The following is a 27,489-nucleotide window of genomic DNA, read 5'->3' as shown; positions in this document are numbered from 1 at the left end:
ACCATCTCTTTGGACTGCCCTCTGCTGACTGGATGTCCAGCCCCTTGCACAGCTCTTTGGCCAATTCTCTTTCAAGTATACCCTTTAGTGTTTCCAGCAGACAACATCTGGCCTTGGTGATTTGGTTCCATTTCGTTGTTAGATATAATACTTCCAACCTTCCTCCCTAAAAGGAAACATCAAACGTCTGAATAGCTATAATATCTCCCCCAAAAAAGATGGAAGCAGAGTCTCTCACTCCTCCAGATCACACTGACCTAGGAAAGAATTAGGGAGAGGAAAATCAAGACCGTGGGTATAATCTCAGCGGCCTGGGACATGGACCACACACCAGTATAATCACTGGGGCCCCAAGTATTCCCCCTTGCCTGGCTGGGTCTGCAGTGGCTCATACCTACTTCTTTCTGCCCTTAAAAGCATTGCTGTGCTCTTGTTTACCTGTGTGTTCTTCATTCCTCTGTGAGATTACCCAAGGAGGAACTACTGATTTTAGGGCTTCACTTCTGCAGCTGGCCCTCAGCTATCATGCTCAGGTGAGAACATCTTTCCACCACCGTCTATAGTTCATTATTACTCCTGAAGGGCAGGTGAGCAGGTCATCTGTCTCAAAAAACTTTGGACTCATTCCCCCCTGGCTCAATCAGAGACTATTTGAGTGGCATCATCCTGTGTGATTCTCAAAAACAGTCCTGCCCTCACTCCACCATGTTACCAACTAAGGCTGAGGTTGTCCAACTTCCTCCTGTCCTGTGACTTCCCTGCCCAGCAAGGGAAGTCCTATTCTCGCACTCCATCCCTGCCACCTAGACAGCCTTCACCCAGGCAGGTAGAACTCCTGGAGGACATGCTCACCAGCAGGCTGACCTTCAAAGGCCACCACTAATATCCCAGAGTTCCCAAGGGGGACATGCAGTGAGGCTTGTCCCTTAAGACCCCCCACTCCACAGGCATTTCATTTCTCACACATTCCTTTCATCCTAAGAGCACACCTTGCTTGCAGTGATCAAAGAGATCCCCAAGAGGCTCTGGCTGGCTTCTCTCTTCCCCATCCTGCTTTGCTGTGGTCAGATAACTCTGATTATTGTTTGGGACCCAGAGCTTTTGTAAAACCCTCATCTTGATCTGCAGGGGATGCCATTTTGTCCCTTAGATGGTGTATGGTCTACGTCCCAGGCCATTGAGATGACACTGAGTTCTTGATTTTCCTCTCCCTGATCCTTTCTGAGGTCAGTGTGATCTGGAAGAGTGAGAGACTCCTAGGGCTGCTGTCACAAAGTACAGCAGGTTTAAAACAGTAGAAATTTATTATCCCCCAGTCCTGGAGGCTAGAAATCCAAAGTTAAGGTGTCTGCTGAGCCATGAGTTCCCTCTGAGACTCTAGGGGAGGATTCTTCATCACCTCCTCCACATTCTGGAAGTCCCAGACATCCCTTGGCTTGTGGCTGCATCACTCCAATGGCCATCTTCTTCCTGTATCTTTGCATCACATTCCCTCTGTGCATGTCTGTGTCCATATTTTCCTCTTCCCATAAAGATACAAGTCTCATTGGATTGGGTGCCCACCATATTCCAGTATGACCTAAATACAACTTTTAACAACTAATGACATTGGCAATGGCCCTACTTCCAGGATCCCATTCTGAAGCACTGGGTGTTAGAGCTTCAACATATCTTTTTTAGAGGACACAATTCAACCCATAACAGATGGCCTTCACATTTAGGAAGGATATCTTTTCCTAGTGAAAGTCACTTTGGGCTTGAATTTTGCCTTAATTTGCTTTGATATGATTGGTTTACCTCTATCCTGGGTTTTTAAGCTATTCAATAAAAAGCAACCAAGTAAAATAAATAGATAACAGAATACAAAAGAAAAGCTTCCTTCTATATGACAGATATAGATCACATGTAATTTATGAAATCTGAATGGAGCACCTAGACTCCAATTTTCTTTCCATTATCTTGGTACTTATAGTTACCCTTTTATTATTCCTTTAATGGTTACCCTAGAGATTATAACATAATCTTGGATTTATCAGAGTCCAGTAGAAATTCCTACTTTTACTTCTTCCCAGACAATGCCTGGATCTTAAAACACTTAACTCCATGTATTCACTTCCCGATTTGAATGCTTCTGCTCTTGTGTATTTTAATTTGATTTATATTTTTAAATCCTGTATTATTTCTGTTTATTTGTATAGTGAATAGGCTTTTAGGCTTACCCATATACTTACCCTCACTTGGGATGATTTTCCTTCTGCCATTCACTTCAGTATTTCCTCTTGTTTGGATCAACTATTAATATTTTTTCTCAGTTTTTTTTTAACTGAAAATGTTTTTATGATCTTCTTGTCAAGCAGGCTCTTCCAGGTTTGTTCATTTGTTTTTTAGAAACAGAGTCTTGCTCTGTTGCCCAGGTGCTCAGTGGTGTGATCATAGCTCACTGCAGCCTCGAGCCCCTGGGTTCAAGAGGTCCTCCTACCTCAGCCTTTGGAGTAGGTGGGACTACAGGCATGCGCTTCTACACCTGGCTAACTTTTTTTCTTTTCTTTCTGGTAGAGAGGGTCAGGGGTGGTCTTGGTATGTTGACAGGCTGGTCTTGAACTCCTGATCTCAAGTGATCCTCCCACCTTGGCCTCCCAAAGTGCAGGGATTACAAGCATGGGCCATTGCACCTGGAGAGTGGACTCTTTTGGAGGGTTTGCTGGGGGTTCCCCCATTTGGGTGGCACTTGAACTTTTTTCTACTTGTCCTTGTTAGGTTGGCACAACTTCTCCCCGTCTCTGACTGCTTCATCTGAAATTAACAGATGTCCCTAAGGGAAAAGTGGGCCCAAAGCAGCAGGCTCTCCTCTCTGGGGAATTTTTTCTTTTCCAAGATCTTAGCCCTGTGAGTTTCATTTGCTTTCTAGTGCTTTTTTTTTTTTTTTTTTTTTTTTTTTATGTTGTCCAGCTTTTCCATTTGTTCTCAGTGGGAGAGTTGGCCTAGATTATATAGTCTGATAATATGAGAAGCTGGATATCCATTTCCCATCTATCTTTTTAGGACAGTTCCTGGAAGCTGCCACATGACACTCTTGTTTACATCCTGTTGGTCAGAATTTGGCCATGTGATCACACCTAGCTGAAAAATATAGTCTTTATTCTGAAGGATGATAATCTTAGTTAAAAAGTATGGATCCTATAGATATTTGACAGAACAGATCCTGAAAGCTGTAGTATTAGTCTCTAAGTTATTGGCCACATGTGATCTCTAGCCCATGATTTAAATTCTGGGTTTTGAATTACTTGTCCATAAAATGGTGATGATGATAATATCATGCATGAGTCTCAAATGACATACTAATAGCTTGGCCGGGCCCAATGGCTCACGCCTGTAATCCCAGCACGTTGGGAGGCCAAGGCAGGCGGATCACGAGGTCAGGAATTCAAGACCAGCCTGACCAACATGGTGAAACCCGGTTTCTACTAAAAATACAAAAATTAGCCAGGCATGATGGTGGGCGCCTGTAATCCCAGCTACTCATGAGGCTGAAGCAGGAGAATCGCTTGAACCCAGGAGGCAGAGGTTGCAGTGAGCCAAGATCATGCCACTGCTCTCCAACCTGGGCGACAGAGTGAGACTCAGTCTAAAGAAAAAAAAAAAGGGTGCTTTTAAGATGGCCAAATAAGAACACCTCTTGTCTGCAGCTCCCAGTGAGATCAACACAGAAGATAGGTGATTCTTGCATTTCAAACTGAAGTATCTGGTTCATCTCATTGGGACTGATTGGACAGTGCATACAGCCCATGGTGGGTGAGCTGAAGCAGAGCAGGGCGTCACCTCACCCAGGAAGAGCAAGGGGTCAGGGGACTTCCCTTTCCTAGTCAAGGGAAGCTGCGACAGGCTGTACCTGGAGAAATGGTACACTGCTGACCAAATACTGTGCTTTTCCCACAGTATTAGCAAGTGGCAGACCAGGAGATAACCTCCCACGCCCGGCTTGGCAGGTCCCATGCCCACGGAGCCTTGCTCACTGCTAGCATAGCAATCTGAGATTGACCTGCGACGCTGCAGATTGGTGGAGGGAGGGCTGTCTGCCATTGCTGAGGCTTTAGTAGCTCACAGTGTAAACAAAGAGGCTGGAAGCACTGCAGCTCAGCAAGGCCTACTGCCTCTGTAGATTCCACCTCTGGGGGCAGGGCATAGTAGAACAAAAGGCAGCAGACAGCTTCCGCAGACTTAAACATCCCTGTCTGACAACTCTGAAGAGAGCAATGGTTCTCTCAGCATGGTGTTCGAGCTCAGGGAATGGACAGATTGCCTCCTTAAGCAGGTCCCTGACCCATGTAACCTGACTGGGAAACATTTCCCAGTAGGGGCCAACAGACACCTCAAACAGGTGGGTGCCGCTCTGGGACAAAGCTTCCAAAGGAAGGATCAGGCATCAATACTTGCTGCTCTGCAGCCTCCACTGGTGATACCCAGCAAACAGGATCTGGAGTGGAACTCCAGCAAACTCCAACAGACCTGCAGCTGAGGGGTCTGACTGTTAGAAAGAAAACTAACAAACAGAAAGGAATAGCATCAATATCAACAAAAAGGACATCCACAGCAAAACCCCATCTCTAGGTCACCAACATCAAAGATCAAAAACCACAAAGATGGGGAGAAGCCAGAGCAGAAAAACTGAAAATTCCAAAAAACAGAGCACCTCTTCTCCAAAAGATCACAGCTCCTCACCAGCAACAGAACAAAACTGGATGCAGAATGAGTTTGATGAGTTGACAGAAGTAGGCCTCAGAAGGTCGGTAATAACAAACTTCTCCGAGCTAAAGAAGCATGTTCTAACCCATCACAAGGAAGCTAAAAACCTTGAAAAAAGGTTAGACAAATGACTAACTAGAATAAACAGTGTAGAGAAGACCTTAAATTACCTGATGGAGCTGAAAACCACGGCATGAAAACTTCCTGACGCATGCACAAACTTCAATAGCCAATTCAATCAAGTGGAAGAAGGATATCAGTGATTGAACATCAAATTAATGAAATAAAGCAAGAAGACAAGCTTAGAGAGAAAAGAGTGAAAAGAAACAAACAAAGCCTCCAAGAAATATGGGACTATGTGAAAAGACCAAATATACGTTTGATTAGTGTACTGGTGAGTGACAGGACTAGCTGGATTTCCTAGGCCGACTAAGAATCCCTAAGCCTAGTTGGGAAGGTGACCACTTCCACCTTTAGACAAGGGGCTTGCAACTTAGCTCACACTCAGCCAATCAGATATAAGAAGAGCTCACTAAAATGCTAATTAGGCAACAACAGGAGATAAAGAAATAGCCAATCATCTGTTGCCTGAGAGCACAGCAGGAGGGACAATGATCAGAATATAAACACAGGCATTCGAGCCGGCAACCACAACCCCCTTTGGGTCCCCTCTCTTTGTATTGGAGCTCTGTTTTCACTCTATTTCACTCTATTAAATCTTGCAACTGCACTCTTCTGGCCCGTGTTTGTTATGGCTCGAGCTGAGCTTTTGCTCACTGTCCACCACTGCTGTTTGCTGCTGTTGCAGACCCGCCACTGACTTCCATCCCTTTGGATCCAGCAGGGTGTCCGCTGTGCCCCTGATCCAGCAAGGCACCCATTGCCACTCCCGATCAGGCTAAAGGCTTGCCATTGTTCCTGCATGGCTAAATGCCTTGGTTCGTCCTAATCGAGCTGAACACTAGTCACTGGGTTCCACAGTTCTCTTCCGTGACCCACGGCTTCTAATAGATATATAACACTCACTGCATGGCCCAAGATTCCATTCCTTGGAATCTGTGAGGCCCTGAACCCCAGGTCAGAGAATATGAGGCATGCCACCATCTTGGAAGTGGCCCACCACCATCTTGGGAGCCCTGGTAACACCAGAAAGTGATGGGGAGAATGGAACCAAGTTAGAAAACACTCTTCAGGATGTTATCCAGGAGAACATCCCTAACCTAGCAAGGCAGGCCAATATTCAAATTCAGGAAATATAGAGAACACCACAAAGATACTCCTGGAGAAGAGCAACCCCAAGACACATAATTGTCAGATTCACCAAGGTTGAATTGAAGGAAAAAATGTTAAGGGCAGCCAGAGAGAAAGGTCAGGTTACCCACAAAGGGAAGCTCATCAGATTAACAGCAGATCTCTCAGCAGGAACACTACAAGCCAGAAGAGAGTAAGGGCCAATATTCAACATTCTTAAAGAAAAGAATTTTCAACCCAGAATCTCATATCCAGCCAAACTAAGCTTCATAAGTGAAGGAGAAATAAAATCTTTTACAGACAAGCAAATACTGAGAGATTTTTTTTCACCACCAGGCCTGCCTTACAAGGGCTCCTGAAGGAAGCACTAAGGAAACAATCAGTACCAGCCACTGCAAAAACATCCCCAAATGGTAAAGACCAATGACACTACGAAGAAACTGCATCAATTAATGTGCAAAATAACCAGCTAATATCATAATGACAGCATCAAATTCAAACATAACAATATTAACCTTAAATGTAAGTGGGCTAAACTCCCCAATTAAAAGACACAGACTGGCAAATTGGATAAAGAGTCAAGACCCATCAGTGTGCTGTATTCAGGAGACCCATCTCACATAGTATCAAAATAAAGGGATGGAGGAAGATCTACCAAGCAAATGGAAAGCAAAACAAAACAAAACAAAACACAGCAGGGGTTATAATTCTAATCTCTGATAAAACAGACTTTAAACAAAGATCAAAAGAGACAAAGAAGGCCATTACATAATGGTAAAGGGATCAATTCACCAAGAAGAGCTAACTATCCTAAATATATATGCACCCAATACAGGAGCACCCAGATTCATAAAGCAAGTCCTTAGAGACCTACGAAGAGACTTAGACTCCCACAGAATAACAATGGGAGACTTTAACACCCCACTGTCAATATTAGACAGATCAACGAGACAGAAGGTTAACAAGGATATCCAGGACTTGAACTCAGCTGTGGACCAAGCAGATCTAATAGACATCTACAGAGCTCTCCACCCCAAATCAACAGAATATACATTCTTCTCAGCACTGCATCACACTTTTTCTAAAATCTACCACATAATTGGTAATAAAACACTCCTCAGCAAATGTAAAAGAACAGAAATCAGAACAAACTATCTCTCAGACCACAGTGCAACCAAATTAGAACTCAGGATTAAGAAACTCACTCAAAACTGCACAACTGCATGGAAACTGAACAACCTGCTCCTGAGTGACTACTGGGTAAATAACAAAATGAAGGCAGAAATAAAGATGTTCTTTGAAACCAATGAGAACAAAAACAATGTATAGAACCTCTGGGACACATTTAAAGCAGTGTGTAGAGGGAAATTTATACCACTAAGTACCCACAAAAGAAAGCAGGAAAGATCTAAAATTGACACCCTAACATCACAATTAAAAGAACTAGAGAAGAAAGAGCAAACAAAATAGCAGAAATCAAGAAATGACTAAGATCAGAGCAGAACTGAAGGAGATAGAGACATAAAAAAGCTTTCAAAAAATCAATGAATCCTGGAGCTGGTTTTTTGAAAAGATCAACAAAATAGACCATTAGCAAGACTAACAAAGAAGAAAAGAGAGAAGAATCAAATAGATGCAATACAAAATGATAAAGGGGATGTCACTACCGATCCCACAGAAATACAAACTACCATCAGAGAATACTATAAACACCTCTATGCAAATAAACTAGAAAATCTAGAAAAAATGGATAAATTCCTGGACACATACAACCTCCCAAGACTAAACCAGGAAGAAGTTGAATCTCTGAATAGACCAATAACTGCTTCTGAAATTGAGGCAATAATTAATAGCCTACCAACGAAAAGAAGTCCAGGACCAGACGGATTCACAGTTGAATTCTATCAGAGGTACAAAGAGGAGCTGGTACCATTCTTTCAGAAACTATTTCAATCAATAGAAAAAGAGGGAATCCTCTCTAACTCATTTTATGAGGCTAGCCTGGTAGAGACACAATGGAAAAAGAGAATTTTAGGCCAATATCCCTGATAAACATCGACGTGATAATCCTCAATAAAATACTGGCAAACTGAATCCAGCAGCACATCAAAAAGCTTATCCACCACGATCAATTCAGCTTCACCCCTGGGATTCAAGGCTGGTTCAACATTTGCAAATCCATAAAGGTAATCCATCACATAAACAGAACCAACGACAAAAACCACATGATAATCTCAATAGATGAAAAGGCCTTTGACAAAATTCAACAGTCTTTCATGCTAAAATCTCTCAATAAACTAGGTATTGATGGAATATATCTCAAAAAATAAGAGCTATTTATGACAAACCCACAGCCAATATCATACTGAATGGGCAAAACCCGGAAGCATTCCCTTTGAAAATTGGCACAAGACAAGGATGCCCTCTCTCACCACTCCTATTCAACATAGTGTTGGAAGCTCTGGCTGGGGCAATCAGGCAAGAGAAAGAAATAAAGAGTATTCAATTGGGAAAAGAGGAAGTCAAATTGTCTCTATTTGCAGATGACATGATTGTATATTTAGAAAACCCCATCGTCTCAGCCCAAAATCTCCTTAAGCTGATAAGCAACTTCAGCAGTCTCAGCATACAAAATCAATGTGCAAAAATCACAAGCATTCCTATACACCAATAATAGAGATCCAAATCATGAGTGAACTCCCGTTCACAATTACTACAAAGAGAATAAAATACCTAGGAATCCAACTTACAAGGGATGTGAAGGACCTCTTCAAGGAGAACTACAAACCACTGCTCAACAAAATAAAAGAAGACACAAACAAATCGAAGAACATTCCATGCTCATGGATAGGAAAAATCAATATTGTTGTGAAAATGGCCATACTGCCCAAAGTAATTTATAGATTCAATGCTATCTCCATCAAGCTACCACTAACTTTCTTCACAGAATTGGAAAAAACTACTTTAAAATTCATATGGAACCAAAAAAGAGCCTGCATAGACAAGACAATCCTAAGCTAAAAGAGCAAAGCTGGAGGCATCGTGCTACCTGACTTCAAACTACACTACAAGGCTACAGTAACCAAAACAGGTATATAGACCAATGGAACATAAAAGAGGCCTCAGAAATAACACCACACATCTACAACCATCTGAGCTTTGACAAACCTGACAAAAACAAACAATGGGAAAAGGATTCCTTATTTAATAAATGGTGCCGGGATAATTGGCTAGCCATATGTAGAAAGCGGAAACTGGATCCCTTCCTTATACCGTATACAAAAATTAACTCAAGATGGATTAAAGACTTAAATGTAAGACCTAACAACATAAAAACCCTAGAAGAAAACCTAGGCAGTACCATTCAGGACATAGGCATGGGCAAAGACTTCATGACTAAAACACCAAAAGCAATGGCAACAAAAGCCAAAATAGACATATAAGATCTAATTAAACTAAAGAGTTTCTGCCCAGCAAAAAAAACTATCATCAGAGTGAACAGGCAACCTACAGAATGGGAGAGAATCTTTGCAATCTACCCATTTAACAAAGGGCTAATATCCAGAATCAACAAAGAACTTAAACAAATTTACAATAAAAAAAAAAACCCATTAACAAGTGGGCAAAGGATATGAACAGACACTTCTCAGAAGAAGACATTTATGCAGTCAACAAACATATGAAAAAATGTTCATCATCACTGGTCATCAGAGAAATGCGGATCAAAACCACAATGAGATGCCATCTCATGTCAGTCAGAATGGCAATCATTAAAAAGTCAGGAATCAACAGATGCTGGAGAGGATGTGGAGAAATAGGAACACTTTTACACTGTTGGTGGGAGTATAAATTAGTTCAACCATTGTGAAAGACAGTGTGGTGATTCCTCAAGGATCTAGAGCTAGAAATATCATTTGACCCAGCTATGCCATTACTGGGTAAATACCCAAAGGATTATAAATCATCCCACTATAAAGACACACGCACATGTATGTTTATTGCGGCACTATTCACAATAGCCAAGACTTGGAACCAACCCAAATGTCCATCAATGATAAACCAGATTAAGAAAATGTGGCACATATACACATATACACCATGGAATACTATGCAGCCATAAAAAAGGTTGAGTTCATGTCCTTTGAAGGGACATGGATGAAGCTGGAAACCATCATTCTAAGGAAACTATCACAAGGACAGAAAACCAAACACTGCATGTTCTCACTCATAGGTGGGAGTTGAACAATGAGACACATGGACACAGGGCGGGGAACATCACACACCAGGGCCTGTTTGGGGGTGGGGGCTGGGGGAGGGATAGAATTAGGAGAAATACCTAACGTAAATGACAAGTTGATGGGTGCAGCAAACCAACATGTCTCTATTTTTTGTAGAGACAGGTTTTTGCCATGTTGTCAAGGCTGGCCTTGAACTCCAAACTCAAGCTGGCCTTGAACTCCAAACTCAAGCCCAGCTCAGCCTCCCAAAGTGCTGAGATTACAGGCGTGAGCCACCATGCCCAGCTGCAGATTTTTATTGAAGTATAAAATACATACAGAAAATTTGCTGAAAGTACTATTTGTATGTCCCATTGATTTTTAAAAGTGAGTATATCCATGTAACCACTACCCAGATCAGAAAACAGAACATTACCAGCTCCAGTGGTCTCCCTCATGCCGCCCATCCCATTCTAGTCACTATACCGTCCAAGGCTAATCAATATCCCGACTTCTAACATTATAGAGTAGTTTTGCCTGTTTGTGAACTTTATGTGAATAGAATTATACAGTATGTGCTCTTTTGTGTCTGGTTTCCTTCGCTCAACATTATATTGTAAGATACATTCCTATTGCTGCTTGTAGTTGCAAATTGTTCACTCTCATTGCTGTGGTTATCACAATCTTCAACTGTTACCAGGCACTTGAATGGTGCTGCTGTGAACTTTCTAGAGCCTATATCTGTGTGTACACATGTACTCATTTTTGTTGGGTATAATCCATAATTGAAATTGTTGATCATAAGGTATGTATGATGGTTGGCTTTAGTAGGTACTGCCTTGGCTTCATTTTATAGATGATGGGAAAAATAAATGCAGAAAGGGAAGAGATTTATCCAAGATCTCCTGGCTGCTGAGCTAAGATTGGAACCTGACTTTATTCTCTTCAAGTGCATTTGTCTAGGCCCCAATTTCAAGAAGAGGCAGCCTAGAGATTCAGCAGAGTCTTACACATCATACATTTAATTGATGATCTGTCCTTATAATCAAACCCCTTGTGTAAGATGAAAACAAAGACCAAGCATGAGAGGGGGTGCTGTTCAGTGGGGACATAATTGTAAATACCAATTTAGATTGGAGGGAGCTGGTACAAGGTCTTCTCATCCTATCAAAGAATAGCATGCAGCATGTCTCTGACTAAGTAAGATTTAGATTCAGCCTACTTCAGTGCCAGGCCCTGTAGATGGTGCTTTCCCATAGATTATCTCATTTAATCTTCCAAACAAAAAACAGATCAATTTGCATTCTTAAGGATTCTAAAAGCATTATATCAAATGAGAGTAGATGAATTCTGTAAGTAAACAGGAGCAATGTAGAACAGTGCTTCTCAAACAATCTGCTAAAGGACCAATTCATCATAGAGCAATATTTTTGTAAATAAAATAAAAATAAAAATTACGAGAAAAATAGAATGAAAAGATATTCAAAATATATGCTCCTGATTTTTATTATTAGATTAAACAGACATAAAGTGTTGTTAAATTGCTATAAAAGTTTCTAAAAACTCTCAATTTCTACATTTATGTCATTAGCTAATTGTTGGGAACAGGCCCCCCAAAATCTGGCCATAAACAAAATCTCTGCAGCACCGTGACATGTTCATGACGGCCATAACACCCATGCTGGAAGGTTGTGGGTTTACTAGAATGAGGACAAGGAACACCTGGCCCACCCAGGGTGGAAAACCTCTTAAAGGCGTTCTTAAACCACAAACAATAGCATGAGTGATCTGTGCCTTAAGGACATGCTTCTGCTGCAGATAACTAGCAGACTAGTATTGCAAACTAGTATTGATCTGGATACCATTATTAGCTGCCAAGACCAGCTCGGTCGGGGAGACCGTAACCCAGCGGTGCTAGAGGAATTAAAGAGACACACACAGAAATATAGAGGTGTGTAACCTTAAATATCCCTTCCCCTACTCCCAGATGCTACTGAGACTCTGCCAAGGCGGGGCTCTTCTTATCATGGTATACAAAAAATTCAGCTTTGCCTTATTCCACAGCTTATTTTGCTGATATTTTCTGGGAGCTAGCATTCAACAATCAAGACTTTACTCTTCCTTTTAGCCTTGCTCAGTTGTTTTCAAAGTTTAATGAACATAACAATTACTGAGGAGTACTATATATGTAAAAGCATGCATGGGCAATTGAAGGAATCTCCATGGGTAATTTTGATTATGCCACATTTAAGACTAAGTCTTGCATATAGAAATTAGCAATTTTTGAAAGAATGAAGAACCACAAATTGTTAGAGCTGAAAGTAGCCCTAAATGGCAAGACATCAGTGTGTGAATCAGCTGTTAGTACATCGAAATCACCTGATGGAGTCTGTTTAAACACCTATCCCTTGGTTTCACCTGAGATCTACTGAATCAGAATTCTGGAGATGGGGCCTGTGAATGTAACAAACTTCTAGTGACTGTGATGTACAGTCAAGTTTGAGAACCACCCTTCTGTACCAACCATTTCATTTTGTAGATGAGGAAATGGAGACTCAGAAAAGGGAGTAAACCTTTCCAAGATCACACAGCTATTGAGCTATGTCTCTCTTAATTCCCTGACAAGAGCTCCAGCTGCTGGAGATACGCTTTTGAAGATGTCCTACATCTGATATCCTGAATGAAAATGATTAATGATGTAAGCAAAACACACTTCTATTTTGAGTTCTCATCATCCCTTTAAGATTTATTGTCTGGGAGGAGGAGTTGTAGTAATCTTCCCAGGCTAGCGGGCATCGTGACTTTTCTGCTGTTAGGTAAGAGGCACCAACTAAAGTAGAATTTTCCAAAAAAAAAAAAAAAAAAAAAAGTAAAATTATGACTCTCAAGCAAAGATAAAATGAACCTATACAGTGTTGAGACTCTATTGACTGTCTTGTTTGTTAAAGTTTAGTTCTACTCAGAAACTGTTGCTTGTCAGTTTATTTAGTCTAAGGTAAGGTGGATGGGTTAATAAAAGGCTGAGTAACAGCTCCTGGGAAGAAGCACAGCTGGCCTTGGCAGGAAGTGCAAGTGGGGTCTGGGAAAACATTGGAGGTCCCAGCAGCTACTCCCCACGGTTTCCATTACACAGACCAAGTGGCTTCTTGAGCACACTTCTTTGCTCCTTTCTTTTGTTTCCCTACTGGTCAGGAGACACGTGGTTAGAAACAGCCACCCCAGTCTTGACTGCGAGTGATCATCAGTCACGAGCACAACTTCTGACAACAGTCTCTCCAGCTTAGTGCAGAGTCTTAACTGGGGCTAGCCAATCAGCTGCTCTTCAGTAAAGCAGTAGTGCCCTTTGGATTAGTTGTTCACCCAGGTTCAATCAGCTGTAGCCTAGAGGGAAGGGGCCATAAGGAGGAAACACAGTTGCCAAGGCGCTGTGAGTCCGTGTGTGAGAGAGACAGAGGGACAAACAGCCCGAGTGAGAACTTGAGATGGGCAAGCACAATAACACGTGCCTTTTAATCATTTCCAGTATGGGAGTCCTTCAAACACTGTGCTTTGTGTGACTCCCCTGTTATCTCAAATGAGTCTGGTTGTCACTCTCTTGCTTTTATTTAGCAGGATAAATTTTGGGGGAGGTCCTGTAGGAGCTCATGGTTGTGCTTTTCGCATTCATGTTTCCACCACCATGTGTGATCTTCCTTTATATAAGCTGCTAGAAACACGGATGTCTTACAATAAGCAGCCTCGGCTTTACCCTTGTGCACTCTAGGCTTCTCAGTCTCGGATGGGAGTAGAGAAGAGGAGGTTGACTATCATGGATAGGTTCAGGAGTGATTGGTTCTGCCCACTTTGGTGGGGCCTGGACACATTTTGGTTCACTCTAGTAATTTCTTCCAGGAGCTGCAGTCTTGTGGGCGCAAGACGTGGGCCTGATAACTCCACAGGCGGTAGTGCTGGGGAAGAGCGAGCTCACCAGCCCCGGCTGGAAGACCCTGGGAGAGTAGCAGGGTTGGGTTGGTTCTCAGATTTGCTTTGCCCCAGGATGTGTGGTGGGTGCAGAGCCTGGGTAAACGAAGCTTTCCAGCTCGAGCGCTCCCAACCTGGGCACACACGGCCTCCTGTACTGCAAGTGGCAGTTTTGGGGCATCCCCCCTGCTTGGGGCAACCCAAGGGGCGCAGGGCGCGGCCCCGGGAGCGCAGCTCCTTCCAGGGCAGAGGGCGGTGCGAGGGAGGGAGCGAGGGAGGGAGCGAGGGAAGGGAAAGGCGAGCGTGAGCTGCCTCAAATGCTTGGAATAATTCCGCTTCCGTTTGGAAAGCCGCAGCCTCAGCCCGCCGCGTCCGCCCAGCGCCCGCTCCGCGTCCCGACCGGCCCGCGGCTGCCTTAGCCGCGCCATGGCCACCTCCCCGCAGAAGTCGCCTTCTGTCCCCAAGTCCCCCACTCCTAAGTCGCCCCCGTCCCGCAAGAAAGATGATTCCTTCTTGGGGAAACTCGGAGGGACCCTGGCCCGGAGGAAGAAAGCCAAGGAGGGTGAGTGCGGCCAGGCAGGCCGTGCGGGCGGTAGGAGCTGGGGGGTGCCGTAGGGGCCGGGGCGCTGGGGCCGTTCGGGAGCGCGCCGCGATGAGTGCGCGCGCTTCCCGGGCACGTCCGGCAGGAGCGACTGGCGCCCCACACTGAGCCTGGGGCTCGCGGGCCATCGAGGCCGCCTCGCCTGCTCGCGGCGTTGCCCTCCTGGGCCGGAGACCAGGCCGACGCTCCCGCCGGGCAGTGGGCAGGCGCCGCTTGGCGGCCGGAGGCGGCGGGACCGTAGCCCAGGCGGGGCCCCAGACCGCAGGCAGCGCGATCCGGTAGGCCCTGCCCCGCCCTCTGCGCCCGAAGGCTGGCATTTCCCAAGTTTCCGCCGCAACTTTCCTGGGCGCCGTCACTCTCACTCGTTGACTTCATTGGTCCTTAAAATCAGGTCGTTTCCTGGACCTGCTGACGTCCTCTGGCAGCAGCGTCGTGGCGTTGGCCTCTTCGGATCTTTTGTCCATCCCGAGGGCCGAGAAGGGCCCTGTTAATGGAGTAAGTGGACATCGAGTGTTTGTTGAATGAATGAGCGAAAAACTGGCAAACCTAGCGTGCCCTCGGTGTAATACACGATAAACTCCCACCAAAGGAGAAAACCTGCGTGAGACACAAACATCGTCATGGGCCTCCCCACCCCCCCACCAGAGTGAATTGAGGCGACCTTATTCTTTTTTTTTTTTTTTTTTTTTGTTTTGAGGGTAGTTTGCATGTAGAATATTTTTTGCCCATGGGCAGATTTTGCGTCGTGGTTTTTGGTTTGAAAACTGAGGTGGCAGTTCTCAAGAAGCGCTGATGTGTAGATAGAAGATTGGTGTGTAGATAGAAGTTGCTGAGTTAAAACTTTTTGTTTTAAACATTTTTTTAATTGATGCATGATGTACATAGTTTTGGGGCACATGTGATTAATACATTCATATAATTTGTAAAGATCAAGTTGTTACAGGAAAGGGGTCCCAATCCAGACCCCAAGAGAGGGTTCTTGGATCTCACACAAGAAAGCATTCAGGATAAGTCCACACAGTAAAGTGAAAGCAAGTTTATTAAGAAAGTAGAGGAATAAAAGAATGGCTACTCCATAGAGCAGCCTGGGGATGCTGGTTGTCCATTTTTATGGTTATTTCTTGACCGTATGCTAAACAAGGGGTGGATTATTCATGCCTCCTCTTTTTAGACCATATAGGGTAACGTTGCCATGGCATGTGTAAACTTGTCATGGTACTGGTGGGAGTGTATCAATGCAGAAGACTAGTGTCTGCACTGGTCGCCATTTTGGTTTTGGGTTTTAGCCAACTTCTTTACTGGAACCTGTTTCACCAGCAAGGTCTTTATGACCTGTATCTTGTGCCGACATCCTATCTCATCCTGTAAATTAGAATGCCTTAACATTCTGGGAATGCAGTCCAGTGGGTCTCACTCAGCCTTATTTTACCTAGCCCCATTCAAGATGGAGTTACTCTGGTTCACATGCCTCTGACAAAATCAGTGTACTTGGGATATCCATCACCTTAAATATTTGCCTTTTCTCTATGCTAGTAGGCTATCCTGCTTTCTTGAGTCTTCTCGCCACTGGGCCCAACATCCTCTGTTCCTCACAGACATAATTTTAAGGTCTTTTGCATCCTGTCTCTTTAGTTTCAGTCAGGGTCCCTGCAGGAAAAAGAAGGCCAATTTGTTGAGATTTTGAAAATAATTTAGTGAAGGGGCTATTGACAGAGCTGTGGGCAGGGTTAAGGGAACTAAGAAGGGATGCTGAGGTCCCTAGGGGCTAGCAACAGGGGGAAGCTCTTAATCACTCGGAGGCCTGAGGGACAAGGGAAGCAAATTGGAACCTATTACAAGCTGGGGCTATGGACGAGGGGCTGCTGGACTGGAACTATAGTCATAGAGGGATGCAGCCACTGTCAGAAATGTGCAGACAGAGCAAGGAGAGAGTGGCACAAGAAGTGCACATTCTGCATGTTCTCTGTCTTCTTGCCCTTGCATCACCTACTGGGGCTGAACCCAGTGGGAACCCATCAGAGCAAGGGATCTGGAATATATAGGGGCAGCTTCCATAGTGCACAGAGCAGTGCAGAGAATAGATCACAGTGGGGACGGGGGAAATGGAGAATACCTAGCAGATCGACCTGTTACCAGACCTTCTCAAAGTGAGCTCTCCAGAAGTCACCATAGTACAGCTGTAGTGCAGGCCAGCCACCCCAGATTAGGACTGTCACCTCCCTTATTCTAGCACAGACACTATGTTCCTTTAATGCAGCTAAGGTTGCTTCTAACTATTCTGCCAGCCACGTCGCATTGTGATCTCTCTTTGAACTTGCTATCAGACTTACTCAAAGACTTTTTTATATTTGTTGCTCCTAAATCACAGCCTTCCCTATCTTGGATTTACTCAGTTGGGTTTTTGAAACCAAGTGCAAGATCTTATTTTCATCCCTATTATATTTCACTGTAAAGTCCTGATTCGTCATTCAGTCTGTCAGCTAATCCAGGGGCTGTAAATGGGTGAATGGAAGAACATAGAACCTCTTTTGAAGGGTCAGCCACCACCCAGCTCCAGCTGCTTGCTGCAGCTCATGGTATTTCTGCAAGCCCAGGCAAACAAGGCAGTGGGTTGGTCTGAAATGACTGTCCTTAGTGAGTATGTGCTGGATCTCAATGATCAGTCCTGAAGTGATGGTTAGTAGGTGTGGGGCACCATTAACCATCACTTCAGTAATAATAAGGCCAGGTCTTGCTCTGCATCCTGGATAAGCTCACAGCTTTGTGCTCTGTAGAATCTGCCTTCTTCCACTTTCTCTCTGGTGTTCTTGAATCTCCCATTCTTCATTCCTCAAGATCACTGCCATCAGTCTGTCCACAAATTATCTCAGTGCTTTGGTGTAGCATTCTCGTAGGCCCAAGGACTCCCATTCATTCATTTGGTACCTGCTGTGCCCCACTGTAGGACACAACAAATGGAAAGATATGATACTGGTTAGAATACAGTTGACCCTTGAACTATGTGGGGGTTATGGACATTGACCCCCTGTACGGTCAAAAATCTGTGTTTAGTTTTTAACTCCCCCCAAACTTAACTACTAATAGCCTACTGTTGACCAGAAGCCTTACTGATAATAGTCAATCAACACATATTTTGTATTATATACTGTATTCTTACAACAAAGAAACTGGAGAAAAGAAAATGTTATTAAGAAAATCATAAGGAAGGGAAAACACATTTGCAGAACTGTGCTGCATTTATCGATACTGTAAGTTTATGTCGTCTGACTGAAATGGCAGGTAACCACAGCTGCACACCTCAACCTATGGTACATATCAAGCAATTCAACTTTTCTTATAATGTCATGACTTTTCTCTGATACTTGGGAGTACTTCTAGCATCTTTAGTGGCACTTCGTTAGAGTCCCATGGTGTTATTCAAGATTTATGGTATTTCATTAAACATGATGAAAAATATGCGAGAATCTCAAGAGATCACTTTTAACTGCTGTACACAATTTACTGGAGAGATGAACTGTTCACATGGAGATGATTGGCGTCACATGGTGTTTTAAGCAGATACTTGCAACACTTGAGCTCACCACAATAGCAAGAGGAGGTAGCTATGAAATTATTACAGTAGTACAGTATGTACTACAGTTCATTTTGTGCAGTGAGGATTTAATCTTTACATTTACATTTTTTCTCTTCTACAAATGGCATCACACAGTTTTTGTGTGTATGTATACATTCTGACATTTCGATAAGTTCTAACTTTTTATAATAGATTTGTTTACATTTTATGGTAGTAAATGAGAAGACAGACAAGTATTGATGTATATTTTACGCATTTGTGACATGAGTAACTTTTTTTTTTTTTTAATATTTCTAGGCTACATGGTTCATCTCAAGGTTTTTCTAATTGTCACAGATCTCCAAAAATATTTTCCCATATAGTTGTTGAAAAAATTTGCGTGTAAGGGTACCCTCGCAGTTCAAACCTGTGTTGTTCAAGGATCAACTCTAAGTCAATTATTTCGTGTAAAAAAATGTCCTCCTAAGGAAACCCACATCATAGAATGACTATGAGTTTCATAAGAATGCACTCAACTAGTCATCATTCCTGTGTTTTCATAAGAAAAAACAATGTTCGAGTCCAAGAGAGAACAGGAGTTAAAAGCATGGTCTTTAGGATTAGATACATTTCAATTTGATTTCTGGTTCAACCCCTTATTTATTCTATGACTTAAGACAAGTTACTTAACCCCTGTAAGCCTCTGTGTCTTCATCTATAAAATGAGAATAAGAATTCCTTCTTTACATGGAAGTTGCGAGGTTTAAATGAGATCGACAGTGTAAAATGCATTGCATGGCACAAGTAATGGTAGCTATTAAAATTGACAACTCAATTTTCATTGGTCTTTGAAATTTGAAATAGTCTTTTTGTTATGGACTGCACTGGCTTTTTCAGGTTCTGTAAATAGACTAGTAGCCCATGACTGTATGGAGCCTGCGGGACACTGTTTTGTCCCTTTAGGAGTTAAGGGATCTTTCTTTGCAAGTGAGATCCTCCGTTTTCCCAAGATGACACATTTCAGCACTTTAAAATATCTGGGCCCATTCTTATGAGTTGTAACGTAAGTGACTTTTGTTTTTTTCTGTTGATCTTTTTCTTCATCTTTTGGGTTTTCAATTCCATTTCTGTTGGACATGGCCCTCCTGTGTGGATTCTTTCACTACCCTTTCAGAGTCTACTTGCCAGAGGGCCACTTTTCAACTTTCTTTCTCTGAAACTGTACTCAAGACGTGTTCTTTCAAGGAACATCAACTTGAATTGTACCTATCTGCTGAAGGCACCCAAATTAGGCCGGCAGCACTGGTCATTCCTGTCGTTTACTCATTCATTTAAGATTTTATCCCCCAGAGTTTTACATTTTGATCAGGACCTGAAGTATCCAATGAAGGCTTTAATTTCATAATTCTTCTAATAATACTGGTTCTTACCACTTCATTCTCATTGGCTGCCCAGTGTTGCTGGAGAAAAATCCACAAACCTTGCAACACATTTATGGTTTCTAGAGTGAGTAGAACCCTTAGCACTGCAGAGCTTCCCTTTTCTTCTAATCAGTGTGCATTCTCATTTTTCCAAAGTACATCTTTTTTGTATAGACATGGTCTTGCTATGTTGCCCTCGTGGGTCTTGAACTCCTGGGCATATCTAACTTATTCTTAATTTTTTTTTGATACTTCTAGATCACAAAATTCATCTGCAATTTTTTCAAATTGTTGCAATTCTCAAAAAATTTTCTAATACATTTATTTTAAAAATTTGCATATAAGTGGACTCTTGAAATTCAAACCTGCGTTGTTCAAGGGGCACCCCTTGAACAATGGCACCCAAGTTGTTGTCCATAGCCCCTAAAACCCTTCTGTGGAACTTCAAATGGAAAATTGAGACCAGCTATGAGCTCCTTCAAGTTCCCTTTCTACCATATCCGGCCAGTCCCATCCATATGTGCAAATGTCTTTTTGTGCTTCCCTCCTGCCCTAGTCACTTCCAAGAAGGTCCCTTCTCTCCTTGCTCATAAGGCCATTTCTTTCAGCTTCCTCCCAGACTTGGCATAGCCAGATATGCTATTTATCATATCCCATCTTTTTTTGCCACTCTATTGCCCTGACATTCTGTAAATATGCTTGAGTCTTTCCCATTTGGAGACAATCTCCTGATAACTAGTTTCCTCTTTAGCTACTCACCAGATGCCTTGAAAGAGTTATCTCTACCTGCTTCTCTTTTCTTATCTCCTAGTCACTTTCTGATCCATTATTCTCATTCTTTCAGCAATTGAGTGCCTAACATGTACCATGCACTGTACTAGGCACTAGAAAGGAAAACAAAACAAAAACTCCTGCCTTCTTGTAGCTTACATTCTAATAGGGCAGACAGGCAATAAACAAGATAAATTGGTAATGTATGTTTTTTGTTTGAGTGGTAGTAAGTGCTAGAGAGCAAAATAAAGCAAGAAAAAGAGAAATGGAGGGTTGTGGTCTGAGGATGGTTGTCAATATTAAGTAGGATGGCTAGAGAAGGCCTCACTGAGAAGGGTAGATTTGAGTCCCAATCTGAAGGAGGTGATGGAGAGAACCATATGTATATCTTGGAAAAGAACATTACAGGTGGAAGGAATGACAGACGCAAGAATCTTGAGGCAGGTGTGGACATGGTACATTATTGAGGACCAATAAGGAGGTTGATGTGACTGGAGAAGAGAGTGAGCATGATTGTGGAATGGGGGTTGGTCCCAGGCATAACAAGAGAAAGGGGAGAGGCAGGACGTGTAGGGCCCTGGAAGCCATTGTAAAACTTGGGCCTTTACTCAGAGTTATATGGGAAGACTTTGTGCAGAGGAATGGTGTGATCTCAATTCTGTTTTAACTGATGGTGCTAAAACATCATTGCTCAGATGGTGTTAAGTGACTGAAGCAGGCAGAGATGAAGCAAAAGATGAGATGAGGCAAAAGGTTTCTAGAATGAGGCTGGGCATGGTGGCTCACACTTCTAATCCCAACTCTTTGGGAGGCCAAGTGGGCAGATTTCTTGAGCTCAGGAGTTCAAGACCAGCCTGGGCAACATGGTGAAACCCCATCTCTACAAAAAATTAGCCATGGGTGTTGGTGCACACCTGTAGTCCCAGCTACTCAGGAGGCTGACATGGGAGGATTGCTTGATCCCAGGAGTGTGGGACTGCAGTGAGCCGTAATCGCACCACTGCACTCCAGTATATGTGACAGAGCAAGACCCAGTCTCAATAAATAACAAATAAATAAGTAAAGGCTACTAGAATGACCCAGCTGAGAGATGGCTGTGTTCAGGAACAGAGTGGTAGCAAGGGAAGGAGTGAGTGAGTGTCAAATTCTGGATATATTTTTAAAATATAGCAGATCTTGATGAAAGATCAGATGGCGGGTGAGAGTAGAATTAAGATGACTCCAAAGGTTTTGGTCTGGGCAACTGGAAAGATGAACTGATTTTAACTGAGTCAGAGAATCCTGCAGGAGGTCAGCAACTTTTTCTGAAAGGGCCAAATAGTAAATATCTAAGGCTTTATGAGTCCTATTCAACTCTGTCTTTGCTGCCATAGACAATAGGTCAATGAACAAGTGTGGCTATGTTCCCATAAAATTTTAGTTATAGTCACTGAAACTTGAATTTCACATGATTTCCATGTGAAATTACATGAAAGATGCTTCTTTTGTTTCTTCTCAGCTATTGAAGGAAGCATTTACATGTACATGAGAATGTAAAAACCATTCTCAGCACTCGGGCTGTACAAAATAGATGGCAGCCTGCACATGACCCAAGGGCAGTAGTTTGCTGCCCCATCCTCCATTTTATTCCTCATGTCTAATCATCTTTTATGAAATCCTGCTGAGTCTACTATCTAACTATCACTGCTTTAGTTCAGCCTTCACAAGTGCTCTGGATCGTTTGTTCATTTTCAAAGTTTTTACTCTATTTTCCACCTGAAATATTGTGTTATCCACCCAGCTAGACTTCCTGTCACGGGTCTATTTTTGTTCAACCCATTCTTCATCCTTTTGTTACTACATTGTTTTTTAAAGCACAAAGATAACTTCTCTCCAGGACAAACTTCTTAGCATGCTGTCCAAAGCCTTCACAGCTACTCCTTCCTTTACTTTTTTGCTGTCTCCTCTATTTCCCTTCCAATAAATCTCCATTTTTACCATGGGAAACCACTCTTTATCCCCCAAACACATCATGTTCTTTCACATGTTTATGCCTTTACATGCTGTTCCATATTCTGGAAAGACCTTTTTCCTTTCCTATACAACCAACTTCTATTCATTCATAAAGACCCAACTCAGAAGTCCCCTTTTGCATGAAGCCTTCCACAGTGCCCCCAGGAAAGGTGAGAGGCTTCCTCCTCTGTGATCCCACAGTGCCTTGTCTATACTCTGTGGTAGCACTGGTCATGTTGCATTGCAGCCACTTGTCACACACTATGGTGAGAGCCCTCCTGCTTAGCATAATATCATCAAACACATAGTTATTAGAATTTCTGTGGAATGAATTTCCCCATATTTACCTTTATGAAAATAGCTCACCATTAGCTGGCCATGTAATCTTAGACAGGTCTCTTCCCTTTTTGGTGTTGTTTGCCCATTTCTAACATTAGAAGATTAGGCTAAATAAGCTCTTAGGCCCCTGCTGCACTGGTATTCTATGATTTCTAAGCTGTTATTTCACCCGGCTTCTCTCACATTCAGTTTTATTGTCTGCGTAGGGTGGTCTGGGAATTACATCATCACAAAGACCTCTTTCTTTCCTCTACTAATGAAGGCACCTCTGTGTCGGGAGGAGGAGATGGATACCAGGATAAGTGGGCCCTGGCCCAAGGACACCTCCATATTAGGAATCAGCCTTCTTGTCTCATGGAATATCTCTATTTGGTTAACAAGCACAGTTCATAATTATGTTCCAGCCATTAGTCCAGGAGAAGAGATGAAATCCTCATGTAAATGTTTGTAAGCATCTAAAATCTCCACTCACTGTCATGGTACAAAGAACAACATTTGAGGTAAGTCCTACAATCATTTAAAAAATAAAATACTTTTAAAAAGTAGATGTAAACACATTCTGTTAGGTTTTCAATAGGTTGTGTAGCCTGAAATCAGTAGGAAATTCAATGAGGGCCCTGCCCAAGGACCAGAGCACCAGCACAAGGAGACCTCCTCCTGCACAGGCCCTGGGCAGTGTCCTTTCTTTTTTGTTTTTTTCTGCAGATACCATGAGGGAAGCCATTGTGGTATCTTTGGTGCCTAGCATACTACCTAGTACTTAACCAATGCTCCCTAAAATACTTCTTAACTAACTGTCTGAATCATCACTGGGCATCTTATTCCCGTTGAGGGAGTCCCCAGGTTACCCCAAACTCTGCTCTAACCTTGGATGACTCTTGTCCCCAGATTCCATCCAGGTCACTATTTTTGAGTGTGTGTGTGTGTGTGTGTGTGTGTGTGTCTGTGTGTGTAGCTTATGAAAATGCCTCATCCCTGCCCCCAGGAATCACTTTTCCTTTTGTGGGAAGACATTATTGGTTAATCCTGTTATTTGACAAAGGCCTGTAGGACCACAGGGTCCTAGAGTCCATGGGCACTGATTCTGCAGTGGCAGCAGTGAGCCTGGAGGAGGTGCATTGGTTGGGGGGGTCGGGGTGGGGGAGGGGGGTAACCAGATGGAACGTGAAGGCCAGTTGACTTCTTTGTTTTCATCCAGAAAAGCTTCCTTTTCAGAAATGGCTTAGTACATATTCATATGAAGGAAGACTATGGTAAAAGAGCCCTAATTTATGGCAGATGTACTTATTTTCTGCCATATAGCCTCTTTTTTAATTAAGAGAACCATACCTTATTCCTAACTTATTACTATTAATGACAGCACAGGCATCAAATTGTAAGGTGACTTGTTTGGGCACCTCTTTTTCTTCTGTTTTGGCTAACACTTTACTCATATCATTTATGAACCTTCACTAGTCCTCAGTCCTTAATCTTACTTTAAAAACTGTGGTCATGGGAGGCTCAGATGGGGCATAACACACATCAGGTTGGTCATTTCCTGGGCTACATACCTTGTATAGAATAACATTATACAAACAAGTTCTTTTTAGAGTTCCAGTACATTTACAATAACTATAAAATAATAGGACCATAAGCAACCTTTCGTCCTACCTCAGTGACTTGATGTATACACTGGGAACAGCCCTCAGTCTGAGGAAGGTCAGTTTAAGTCCTTACTGTAAAAGTCTAAATTTTAAGGAACATGAATCCTGCGATGAGTTTCCTCATGCTTTGGCTGTGCATGGACCAGTCAGCTTCCGGGTGTGACTGGAGCAGGGCTTGTCATCTTCTTCAGAGTCACTTTGCAGCGGTTGGCGAAGCTGCTCCCGTCCACGTACTACTCACAGTCTACTGATGTTTAAGGATGGTCTCGGAGGTTGGGCCTGCCAGAATAAACTGAGTCCAACACCTCTACACAGTTATGTTCAACTGGGCTCTCTGATACCGAGAGCAAGGTGGTGGGGTTTAGGGTGTTGCAAACTTCAGTGGTTATGTGGGGATTTTCACCTAGCAAGCTTTGGTACTTGGTTAATCTAGCATTTGTTAACTAATGATGTCCTTTGGTAGTCATTAAAGTTACCACAGCATGGGGGGGCCTTTATATTCAGGTTTTGCCTAAGGGTTAGTTTATCTGCTTCTTGTGCTAACAGGGCCATTGCTGCTAGGGCCCTTAGACCTGGAGGCCAGCTTTTGGAAATCCTGTCTATTTGTTTTGAGAGAGAGGCCACTGGCCTTGGCCAGGGCCCCACAGTCTGGGTTAAAACTCCAACTGTCATTTTTTCACTTTTTGACACATAAGAGTGTAAAGAGTTTTGTCAGGTCAGGTGGCCTCAGGGCTGGGACTGACATGAGTTTTTCTTTTAACTTATGAAAAGCTCATTGCTGTTGGTTGTAATAGATGTAGTTTATCTAATGTACATTTTTATTAACTGTCACCCACCAAAATACTGAGTTAAATCCCGCAGCTATTTGATTTCAAGCTTTAAATTGATCTGGTGTTCCTCGTGGGACTCCAATTGTGTCTAAATAGACATGAGAGTCGAAAGACATCAGTCTTGCTGATGCCCCTGGCCGGAAAAACCCCTTCCTTCTTTAACTCAGTGTCTGAGGAGTTTTGTCTGCAGCTCATCCTGCTACATTATCACTTAGTAAACACTAGTAGAACCAGATTTTAGGTAAGTCCTATGGCGATCCACACATCAAGCTAACATTTGTCTCAGGCCTGAACAAAAATTAAGCAGCTGCAATTAACTGAGGCTAGGTAAAGCTCACCAAAAGTGTGCCCTCCAGCCATCTTCTCTTGGTAAGTTCTGTCTTTTGGGGGAGGGCTGAAGTGAGGAGACTCTTGCTGAGGAGGAATGATAGTGGCTCTGTGTCTGGCTGATTTTCATTTGCCTTCACTTTGCACTTTAGTGAGGAAATGAAGCTGAGATGAGCAAGAGGGAATGGAATAGGTGTGGGAGGGAGAATGACACAGACTTTGGGGAATTAAGGGAACTCTTGATCTCTCCTATGGAGTTTTGGTCTGTACATCACTTATCTCTCCTAAATCTTGCCTATAAGTGGCTTCTCTCGCTTTACAATGTCTTATTTTTTTTTTCTTCTGGTTGGTGAAATGCCAGGGTGAAAGGGATAGCCAATTGGGCTATAAAGCACAAGTGCCACTCCGGTTATTCAGCAGAGTGCCTAGTAAAGGTCCACCACAATACCACCACCCATCTGCTTGGGGATGAACAAAGGCTGACCGATTGATAAGCTCTTGAAAATTCTTCAGCTCACTGCATCCTTTCAGGTCTCCAAGGAACGCTAAGTTTCCTCCCTGTCGTGAGAGACACAAAGTGAACTTAGTGTTGGGAGACGGAGGCTGGATGGCCCTCGGGGGCTGACCCGCAGGGTGCTGGACTTTGGGATATAGCAGAGAGAGAGCTTGGCGTGACTTATTACTCCAGGCTGCAGAATCCTGGAAAAGAGCTACCATGCAGCCTATGCCTTGTCGACTAGAGGACCACCTTAGTGGAAAGGGGACAATCTGGGCCTCTGGCCTGCCATGTGCACAAGCATAACAATTGTTTTTGTTTAATGTGCAGATAGAATATTTGATCCATTTTAACCAGGCATTTGCATCTTGGTATCCTGTCTTAATTACTACAGTTTGTTTGAAATCTTTAACTTGTGTGATCCTCTGGCAAAATGAATGTATGGTTTTAGGAAATTACAAAAACCGGTTGGGGCAGTCCATCCTTGCTCTGTAGTGATCCACAGAACGTTGGACCAACTATGGCATGAAAGCTCTACATTGGGGGGCAAGACTCCTGGTTGGCACTGGGGTCTTTATCAAAATCTCCCTGGATTACATGGTCTTAGTTTACTAATGCCCAGTCTGAGGAGAGTCAGGAGGGACAGAAGTACTTTTCTGAAGTAGAGAGCTGTCTTTGACTTGGCAAGTCCTCACAGTGTATAGCAAGGCAAGCATTAAATGCAATAGTTTGAGGCGAAATTGACTTGGTTACGTTAATAACTAGATGGTCAGCAATAGAACTAGGAAAGAAGAAAGAGTAATAGAATAGATGAAAAGAGTTAAATTTTTCTTAGCTTTAGTTTGGTAGGGTTTTCCTCTGGGACTATAGCCTACAACTCTGGAAGGGGTGGCATTTTCTTGACTCGGGTGTGATGAGTCCATCTTTTTTTTTTTTTTTGCTGTGTGCACAGCGGTCTTGGTGGTTAGCAGCACAAGGTAGAGTCCTTCCTAGGCTGGCTTGAGTTTTTCTTCTTTCTATCTTTTGATGAGAATGTGATCTTCAGGCTGGTGCTGGTTTACCAGAAATTCTAGGGGTGGTACATGTGCTAAAAGACTTTTAGTTTTTGAGAGAAAGGAAGGTGGAAGATAAACCAAGTATATAATTTCTAAGAAATTTACCTTTTGTTTTAAATGTGGGGACCTTGGCTGTGGACTTTATAGTCCTTAGGTGCCTTTTTACTGAGAAATTTCCTTTAGCACCTATTTTTATTAGTTTTTAAACCAAAGAAAGCCAAATACTATTTTACATTTAACAATGCTTCTCGTATGATTTTTATACCAGATAAGTTAAATTTTATTTTTAT

At 42.9% G+C, this 27,489-nt stretch overlaps 1 protein-coding gene across 1 annotated transcript in view; it reads left to right on the top strand.

Moving 5' to 3' along the window:
- Positions 1-27,489, top strand: part of PARVA (parvin alpha) — a 188,358-nt gene that overhangs the window by 2,031 nt on the left and 158,838 nt on the right. The window contains exon 2 of the mRNA XM_023230825.2: positions 14,522-14,733. Coding sequence (XP_023086593.1) covers positions 14,598-14,733 — 136 coding nt within the window. The 5' untranslated portion in view covers positions 14,522-14,597. The remainder of the gene's footprint in view (positions 1-14,521; positions 14,734-27,489) is intronic.

The sequence above is a fragment of the Piliocolobus tephrosceles genome, chromosome 13 (genome assembly GCF_002776525.5).
Source record: "Piliocolobus tephrosceles isolate RC106 chromosome 13, ASM277652v3, whole genome shotgun sequence".
NCBI classification, from domain to species: domain Eukaryota; kingdom Metazoa; phylum Chordata; class Mammalia; order Primates; family Cercopithecidae; genus Piliocolobus; species Piliocolobus tephrosceles.
Note: the sequence above shows the minus strand (reverse complement) of the source record. Positions and strands in the feature narration are given on the sequence as shown.